The sequence below is a fragment of the Colius striatus genome, chromosome 27 (assembly GCF_028858725.1).
Source record: "Colius striatus isolate bColStr4 chromosome 27, bColStr4.1.hap1, whole genome shotgun sequence".
NCBI lineage: Eukaryota > Metazoa > Chordata > Aves > Coliiformes > Coliidae > Colius > Colius striatus.
The window spans coordinates 3,288,556-3,297,348 of NC_084785.1; the positions used below are offsets into that span (position 1 = coordinate 3,288,556).

The following is an 8,793-nucleotide window of genomic DNA, read 5'->3' on the forward strand; positions in this document are numbered from 1 at the left end:
TGACTGCTGAAGTTCCTGGTGTGGCCTCTCAGTGAATTAACTGCTGGAGGAGTTTCCCCAGTGGGAGATGGGGGAAATGAGACCCAGATTCTCCCGACACACTCAAGGGTGGGGGGTGAACCCCAGCACACCTTCCTCCGCTCAACAACGTGCACATCAAAACCAGTCAGAGGGAAGAAAGCACCTTCCCTTTCTGCTGATGCTGCTCCTCACCTTCAAAGAATTGTGCCCTGATGTGCTGAGCTGCACTGACACCAGCCCCAGCGTTTGTTCTGCCTGGTGAAAGCCTGAGGCTCCAGCCTTCTATTAAATGTTGTGCTCTGATATAATTGGAGCTGTTTCTTGTACAGAAGTACAAGTCCTTGAGGTAGTAGAGACGTTAGCTCATTTTTCAACTCATTTAAATGTCCAAGCTGATTCCTGCAGTTTTGTTTTTCACCAGGAGAGACACTAAGTCAGGAATCCCATGTCCTCAGTGTTAACAGTGGCTGTGATTGTCCTGCAGAGGAGAATATAGTAAGCTAAAGCCATGTCTGAGGGCTTATAAGTGGGGGTTAAGTGCTTTTTCTCTACCCATTTATGCTCTCAGTTACAGTGTCTTGAGGGAGAACCTGTGGTGAGGGCACAGGGTGACTTCTTGAGCAGAGGGCAGTGGTGCAGGGTTTGGAAACACAACTCAGGAGAAATTCCAAAGTCCATTGAGTTCCTGAAATCCTTCAGCAGGTGAGAGGTTTGAGGACAAAGTTTGAGCAAACATTCCCGAGGCTGTGTGGATGACACTAAACACGCCTCTGTGTGTGGGGGGGACACTGAACACCGTCTCCCGAGGAGCAGCTCTCCAGCAGGAAACAGCCTGAGCTCAGCACAGGGCCCTGCACAAGAGGAAGGACAAAAATAGCTTCAGGTTGCACCATCCCAGTCCTGGTTGCAGGCTGGGGCTTGCAGCACAGCTATTGCAGCTCTGAGCTGAAAGCATTGCTCTCTGCCAGGAAAATGGGGTGGGAAAGCAAAGGAGCACTCGGTGCTGGGAGGAAGGGGTGTCCTCCAGCCTGGCACTGGGGTGTCCCTGGGGCGCCCCTCAGCCTGGCATCGGGCCATGAGCCGCCGCGGCCGTGCCCGGGGCTGCAGCTCCCGCCGCGGCGCTCAGCGGGTGCTGAGCAACAGCCCCGCGTTTGCCGTCAGGAGACAGCAGGTACCGCGCTAAACGGGACGTGCTGATCCCGCAGCTGCTGCCTCCGTGCATTTACACACTGGGGGGAGGGGGGTGTTCTTTTCTCTCTTTTTTTTGGTAGTGACTAATGAGGGCTGCCTGGGGGTCCGATCCCCCTTCGCCAACCGATGTCAGCCGGGCCGGTCCCCACACGCCAGCTGTCTGCTGCTCGGGAGGGGAGGGGGCGAACATTGGCCGCATTTCCCTCGCCTGCCCCTTGGGTTTTCGGCTGGGGCTGGCAGATGTAAGGCCGGGGAGCAGGCTGGTGCCGAGAGCTGCCGCAGATGATTTGCACATCAAAAGCAGCTTTGCCTGCGACCCCCTACCACCCTGTGAGCGCGAGGTGGCTCGATTTAATTGCTCTTTCAAAGGCGGCCCTGGTCGTGTCTCTGCTGAGATATTGGGTCTGACTCTGACCCTCCGTAGCCAGAAATTGATGCGGTGGCACCGGGGTGTTAAAAGAAGATGCAAATCAGCTTTTCTCTGTCTTGAAGCTTATTTGCATCTGCTGATTAGCTCGGTGGCTAATTCAAGCTCCTTCTGTTGGCGACGGTTGGTGCTCGGGCAGCTGGGGCAGAGCAAAGCCAAAGCACCGGTGGAAAACACGCACAACCTGGTGCTGCTGCTCCTGATTTACCCCTCCAGCACCTGAGCTGTGCCCCCTGTGCCCAAACGCTTCCTCAGCCCAGGAGCAGGGCTCAGAGCCCTTCCTGTGGGGGAACACAGCCTTTTCTCATCAGCAGCTTCATTAGGGTTTTGATGGGAAAGGGGTGGGACCTTCACCTGCTCTAAAGCAAGAAACAGAGAAGGGCCCTAGGGTTGGATTTTTTGGCTTCTTATCTTGGGTATTGCCTAGAAGCCGTGTATGTGCCCTCAGGGATGCTGCCCTTGCTCCTGGACCTGCCCTGTCCTCCTCAACCCTGGTGAGTCTGCCTTTGCTGCATTTTGGTTGTGACCTCTCTGAGACAGGAATGTCCCTGGGACAGCAGCTGCCTTGGGGGTCTCCTTCCTGCTCCCCTGATCCACTCAGACCCACGGACAAACCTGGGAAGGGCTCAACCGAGGGCAGCACCCCACAGCTGGGGCAGGTGATGTTTGGAGGTGACTTGTAACAGAAGGTGCTGTGCAGGAGAAAGAGCCTTTGCACGTGGTTTTCTGTCTCCTTCCTCCTCGGTAGTTTTCAAAGGCTCTAAAAATAAACTTCCCTCACGCCTCAGGCAGCGTGAGCAAAGCCAAAGCTTCCCTGGAAAGCATCTGCAGGAGCTGGGTGCCAGGGCTGGGTGCCCTTTCAGGGGCACAGAGCAGCCTGTGCATGGCTTGGGCCCTCCACCCTGCCCTACGGTGGAGCAGGAACCCAGTGGAAAGTGCCAGACAAGTCAGGGTGAATGTTTTCTGCAGTTGGAGTGTCTCCCCGTGTTTTCTGCCCCCCCTCAACCTCCTCCTTTACCTCCTCCCACGCTGCTTAGGCCGGTGAAACTGCACTGTGTGAACAGACTCCCAGTCAATCAGTTTGGGGGCAAAACAGCTTAAATAGTCAAAACAAGTCCTTGATTTTGTTGTTTCCACTGTATCTGTCCCTTTGTAATTGTTTTCTCTGGCTCCCCGCAGGACAGGCATCTCCCCTCCCTGGGGACGGCGGGTGGGGGAGTGGGGCTGTGTGAGATGGGGATGTAGAAGGGTCTCAGAGCCTGTGGGACCAGGTGGATTATCTCCTCTCCTCTCCGTGTGCCGGCAGCTTCTCTGTGGCAGCTGCAGAGCGGAGATAACGCGGCTCCCCGTGTGCCAGCGCTGGGGGCTGGACGAACGCGGCCGGGGGGAGCAGGGGGTGCTGTGACAAAGGGGCTGGGGGGCGATGCGGCATCCCCATGTGAGAGCCCTCCCCCTTCCCCCCAGCCTGGGCAGGACCCAAAGCCCAGGGAGGGTTTACAAAATTTATTTATAAATAAAAACATAAAATTACCAATAGTTTACATCGGTCACCAGAAAGAACATCCAAAAACCTGCAGAAAAATAATTCTATGTACAGAGGGAGCCCGTGGGATTGGGGGTGGGGGGGAGGCTGCAGCTCCCCTGGCGACCCCCGCGACGCGACGGGGGCACACAGCATTGTGCAAAGGCAGCTGGGCACGGCTCAGCTCGGCTCGGCTTGGCTCGGCTCTGGGCACGGCTCGGCTCCGGGCAGCGCTGGCGGGGAGGGGCTGGCGGCACGGGGATACAGCGACAGGGGGCACGGGCATTGCCTCGCCGGGGGCTGTGGGACAGGGCAGGTGGGGAGGGCTCTGCGCCCCTCAGCACCCGCCGCATTGGGCCCCGTGTCCGTGGGCTGTGCGGGGGGTGAGGAGCCTGGGGTGCAGGGCTATGGCTTGGATGATGCAGGAGATCCCTTCAGGCCTCGGGGGCTGGGTGCTGCCCTTCAGCTTCTGCTCTTCTCTGCAGGACATCCTTCGGCAGGTGTGGGCAAAGGCTGTGTGGCCCAGCGTGGCCCTGACCTACAGCCGCAGGACTGGGACTGGGGTTTGAGGTTGGCTTTTCTCCAGTGGCCCATGGCTACGGACTGGCTTGTGCCGTGATGGCACCGGGACCGGTGGGATGGCACGTGGCAGAGGCTGGGGGCAGGTGCAGAAGGCACAGACTGGTTCCTGTGTGTTGCCTTTACAGGCAGGCTGGAGCTGGGGAAAGGATGCTGAATTCTGCTGCTTGTGCACAGCTTGGAGCCCTTGGCCAAATTTGCAGCAAGGGATCGTGCAAAGAACCCACTCACAGCCCTGGGATGGGGCTTCCCAGGCTGGTGCCCAGCTTGTTAGTGGGTAAACAAACATTGCAGTGAAAATACTGTTGCACTGGCACAAAGTGGTCCTGCCTGCAGACCTCCACCCTGGCAAGCTGGATGCCGGCTGGTTCCCTCCTGTGCCAGCCTGGGGAGGATAGGAGCCACTGCTGGTGATGTGCTCAGAGCCCTGATCCACTCGCTGCTGGCAGGAGCAGGTTTTAAGAGCTGGGGTAGAAAACACACTGAGAGGTTGTTTTGGGGTCCTGTTGATGGGATCCTGTGTTATGTGAGGGCACAGGAGGAGATAAGGCAGCCGCGGTTCCCGAGAGGGACGGTCACCACGAGCATGTGAGAGCATGTGGGGCAAACACAACTGATTTCCCCTCAGTTCCTCAGGTCAAGATGTGGCTTGGAATTTTCTGTTAACTCTTAAATCAGGTGACTATCTGGCAGCTGCAGAGAAGGGACAGAGTGCTTGTCTGTGGGAGTGGGGAGCGCTGGGCAGCCATGGCCGTGCAGGGATGTGCCCAAGGCTGGTGCAGGTGGGCTGTGCTCCTTAGTGAAAGGGGTTGGTTGTAACGAGGTGAGGGGCTGTGTGTGGGGAGGGTCCTTCCTGAGGCACTACAGCAGCCAAAGGACAGGAAAAGTAGATATGCAGCCTGTGCTGGTGGAGGGAGGAGGCTCCTTGGTCCCACGGCGACCGGAGGAAGGTTCAAGGGGTGAGAGCAGCGCGGTGCTTCCTCCAGGCTGCGGGCAGGGAGCAGATGGAAACGTGCCACGGCCTCTTGAAGGTGGTGGGAAGGGCTGTAGTGTCCCCATCTCCAGAGCTGTGCCAGCACACGATCCCTCCAAGCCTGGAGCAGAAGGTCCCCTGGGAGTCTTGCATCATCTCGTTACCTGACGGGAGATTGTTTTCTGAAGTCCTGTTCCCTGCCTGTCCCCAGCTTCAGCCCTACGAGGGGGCAGGAGGGCTGTGGAGTGGGGTGAGGGGGAGCTGCTGGCACGTCACCATTGGCACAAGTTGCTTCTTCACGTGTGTAACACGACAGGCAGCGGAGGCACCGCCGCAGGGAGGGGGGACAGGAGGGCTGGCGAGCTGCCCGGGCCACCAGCCCTGACAATAAATACATGGCTCATGTGAACTGTACAAGGCGCAGGCTGAGCTGCGGGGCAGCGCTTCTCACCTGGGAGAGGTGCCCACCCTGTCCCCGAGCTGCAAGGAGAAGGCAGCCCTGGCTCAGATCTCGGTGGCGATGATGTCCTCGTAGGGGACGTCAGCGCCGGGTATGTCCAGCTCGATGGGCTCCTTGCCGTCCTCCCCTGCAGCCAGCTGCTGCAGCATCTTCTCCAGGTTCTGGTTCCTCTTGTACATGTGCAGGTAGCTTTGCTGCAGCTGCTTCTGGTAGTGAATCACCTTCTCCTTCTCCTCCTTCCACGTCTGCCGCTCGTGCTGGAAGCTGGAGGTCATCTGCTCGTTGTTGTCCCGCTCAGCCTTCAGCTCTGCCCTCAGCCTCTCCAGCTCTCCCTGCAGGGCCTGAGCGTCGTCCCCTGCAGCACAGGGTCTCGTCACCTCCCGGGCGTCGCTCAGCTGCTCCTTCAGGACGGCGAGCTCCGTGCGCAGGTCCACGATCTCCTGCTCCAGCAGGTTCACCTTCTCCCTCAGCAGCTCTGACTCGTTCTTCTTGCGCTGGAGCTCGTTCTCACACACCTCCAGCTCCATGGCTTTGGTGCGCAGGGAACCCTCCAGGTCCTGAGTCTTCATCTCCAGCCCTTCCATCTTCACCCTCAGCTCCTTCAGCTGCGCCTTCAGGCTGAGGATCTCGGCAGTCTTGGTGTTGAGCTCTGTCTGGGACTCCTTCAGCTGCTGCTTCAGGAGGGAGATCTCTCCCGACTTCTGGCACACCTGTGGGGAGGGATTGGCACAGGAGTTAGGGCTGTGCCTCACAGAAAGCCCACGGCACCCTGTGCCAGCCACCCTGGGCACAGATAGGGTTTGGCATGGGGAGACCCTGGCCATGAAACCCCATCTAAGGAGATGCCCCAGCACTGGGACCAGTGCTCTGGGCTCTCAGTGGGGCTGGAGGGTTTGAGGGAGCTGGTACCCCTCAGCTGAGGTGTGGAAATGGAAGGTGTCAGGAGGTGCTCATGGCTCAATACCCTGACCAACACTTTTGCTTGTGTCAGTTAAACTTGCTGAGCTTGTTTCGCAAGCAGACACCCAAGTGCACCTCACAGTCACAGCTGGAGCAAGGCACGTAAATCCCACAGAGGCCCAAAGTGGGACTGGAACAGCCAGTCCCAGAGCCAGTGGTCAGGGCTTGGCCATCCAGCAGCTGCCACTGCAGTGGGAACAGCCTGGAAGAGTGGCTCAAAACCTCCACAAACTACAGCTGCTGGAAGCACCGTGAGAAATCCCTGCCTGTGGGGAGCCAAGGTGAGAGCTGTGCTCCCCACGGCACAGGGGGAGCAGCTTGTCCCTGTGCAGCCGAATGTCCAGCAGTTTAATGGTCTGTGTTCAGCCATCCCCCATCACTGAGGAAATTCAGCTGAAGCAGAGTGGAAGGTTTTATTGCTCTCTAATAAATGAGCCAAAATAGCGCCTGTTTACATGGGGGAAGGCAGCTTTACTCCTACTTGGGGGAAGGCAGCCTGAGACACCCTGTGCTGGAGGCTGGAAATGCAAAGTTATCCTAAGGACTGAGATTATGTGTCAGTTGCTTCCCCCTGTGAAATGCTGAGGGTTAAGAGGGGCAGTGACTCAGCTGTAACTTACACAGCCCTCGTGTGACAGGCTGTGGCTCCCTCCAGCTCTGGCACCTCTCTCCCCCAGCCTGGGCTTGGTGTGTGCCCCAGCTGCTCGGCTCAGCCCCTGAAGCTGAACATGGAGGTGGAAAAGGAGAAGTGGGTGGTTTGTTGCTGGTGCTGGAGCTGCCGCCTTCCACACACACTTTGCTTTCTGATGTCTCTTGGTGCTCCTGTGCCACTTACCTCCCACTGGGTCTCCTCCAGTGCCGGGGCAAAGCTGGTCTTCTCCTTCTCATAGGACCTCAGCTTGGTCTCCAGCAGATTTTGCTCTTTCATGAGGTTCTCCAGCTCTTCCCGGAGCTGCTTCTTCTCCTGCTGCAGCTGAAACACCTGGAGGTGAAGGACCTGCTGCGTGCGCTGCGTTTTCTGCGAGGTTTGTTTGAGCTTGCTGTTGCATTTCTGCTTGAGGCCCTCCAGCTCTTCCTTGCAGCGCCGCTGCTTCTCCTCATAAGCCTGACAGGAGCTGACTTCCTTCTCCTCGAAGCTCGACTGAAGCTCCTGTAGCTCTCCCTCCCTCTCCAGCAGCTTCTGCTCCAGCTCCTGGATGGTGGACTCATCTGTGGAGATGGGCGACCGGATGCAAGCGGCCTTCTCGGCAGCGTGGTGGTGGTGGGGGGCTTTGCCAGGGTTCAGGATCTTGTTGCCTCCGTCAGAGAAGGACATGGCTTTGAGGCTCATCATGTTGCTGTCCTGGATGATGGCACACTGCAGGATGTTGTGGGCTGAGCCCCCGAAGCGGCTGATGGGTCCCATGGGCGTGACGAGGGGCTCGAGCTGGTAACTGCTGCTGGTGCTGTGTGTGGGGAGGCTGGACATGGAGTTCCTGCCGGAGTCAGACAGGCCCCCCGAGCACCGGGGCCGCAGCTCCTGCTCCTTGGCTTTGTCTGGGGGGTGCAGCTGCTGGGAGAGGTGCCCCCCGTTCTCCGGGGAGGAGTGGAGGATGGCGCCGGCACGAGGCAGCACCGGCTTGAAGGCGGTTGGTCGTGCAGACGGCTTCTCTGTGCCCTGGGGAGAGAAGCAGAGCCCGTCAGCACAGGATGAACCCACCTCACCTGTTCTCCTCCGTCCCCAAGGATGAGACCCCCGCGGTGGGGACAGCTGGAGTCTCCGTCAAGGGCCAAAAGCTCGGGAGGATACCGATGGTTAAAACTGCCTCAGCTGGGAGGCAAACAGCACATTTGGAAGTGAAAGGACACAGATCACGAGGCTGCTCCAAACCCCGGAGAGCAGAGGGTGGCTGGGTGCCCTCAGCATCCCCCTGCTGCCCTCTCCTCCCGCTGCCCCAGCACAAACTGTCCTCTCTGAGCCTTCTCGCAGCCCAGGACAGCCCTGCAGCGGGACCCGTGGACGCCCCTTACGCCCCCCACACGTCTGGGGCCGCCGTCTCCGTTACTGACCGCTTCCAGCTGACCGGGGAAGGGCATCAGCTTCTGCGGCGTGGGCACCGCGAAGTCGCCGCTGCTGGCCCCGGGCTGGCCGCACAGCTCCCCGCCGACCAGCGCCGGGTACTCACGGTGGGGGCCGTGCGACTTCTGGCTGACCTTGATGTAGAAGAAATCCTCATTCTTGCTGCTCTTGGAGCCGGACTTGTGGCCAGAGTCCTGGGAGAAGCCGAAGCGGAGCAGCCCGTCCGAGTACCTGTTGAGCTTTTTCAGGTGTGAGGACTTGCGGAGCTTGTACTGGGAAGCCCGGCAGTGCTTGCTGTGGAAGCCGTGGCCGGAGATGAGGCTGCTGACGCTGCCCATGCTGGGGAGGGCTCGGGGCTGCGGGCACAGGCTGCTGCTGCGATCATAGCAAAGCCCTGGCTGTGCCTGGGGAGGCAAAGAGAGCGGGTGAGGCTGGGGGCTCGGGGGCAGGCGCGGTGCCCACCACACAGACACTGCAAACACACGGCTGGGGACAGGCTGGCGTTGGCTCGTGAGGGGCTCTGTGCAAAGGGGCTGTGCGCTTCCCTGTGTGCCCAGGGATGGGTCAGTGTGTGCTGTTTGTGCAGATGGGACGGTTGGTC

At 59.2% G+C, this 8,793-nt stretch overlaps 1 protein-coding gene across 1 annotated transcript; it reads right to left on the bottom strand.

Annotated features, from left to right (window-relative positions):
* Positions 1-3,240: 3,240 nt before the first annotated feature.
* Positions 3,241-8,531, bottom strand: LZTS1 (leucine zipper tumor suppressor 1). The gene is made up of 3 exons (XM_062015856.1): positions 8,183-8,531; positions 6,969-7,790; positions 3,241-5,883 (listed from the first exon to the last, which is right to left on the bottom strand). The coding sequence occupies exons 1-3, from the start codon at positions 8,528-8,530 to the stop codon at positions 5,218-5,220; spliced, it is 1,836 nt and encodes a 611-aa protein (XP_061871840.1). The 5' UTR covers position 8,531; the 3' UTR covers positions 3,241-5,217.
* Positions 8,532-8,793: the final 262 nt, after the last annotated feature.

Excerpts from the sequence above, each read along its gene's own strand:
- LZTS1 (XM_062015856.1), bottom strand. The coding sequence starts at position 8,530 with ATGGGCAGCGTCAGCAGCCTCATCTCCGGCCACGGCTTCCACAGCAAG. Across the intron at positions 7,791-8,182 it reads TCCCCGGTCAGCTGGAAGCG|GGCACAGAGAAGCCGTCTGC; the intron begins GTCAGTAACGGA and ends TTCTCTCCCCAG. Across the intron at positions 5,884-6,968 it reads TGGAGGAGACCCAGTGGGAG|GTGTGCCAGAAGTCGGGAGA; the intron begins GTAAGTGGCACA and ends CCCTCCCCACAG.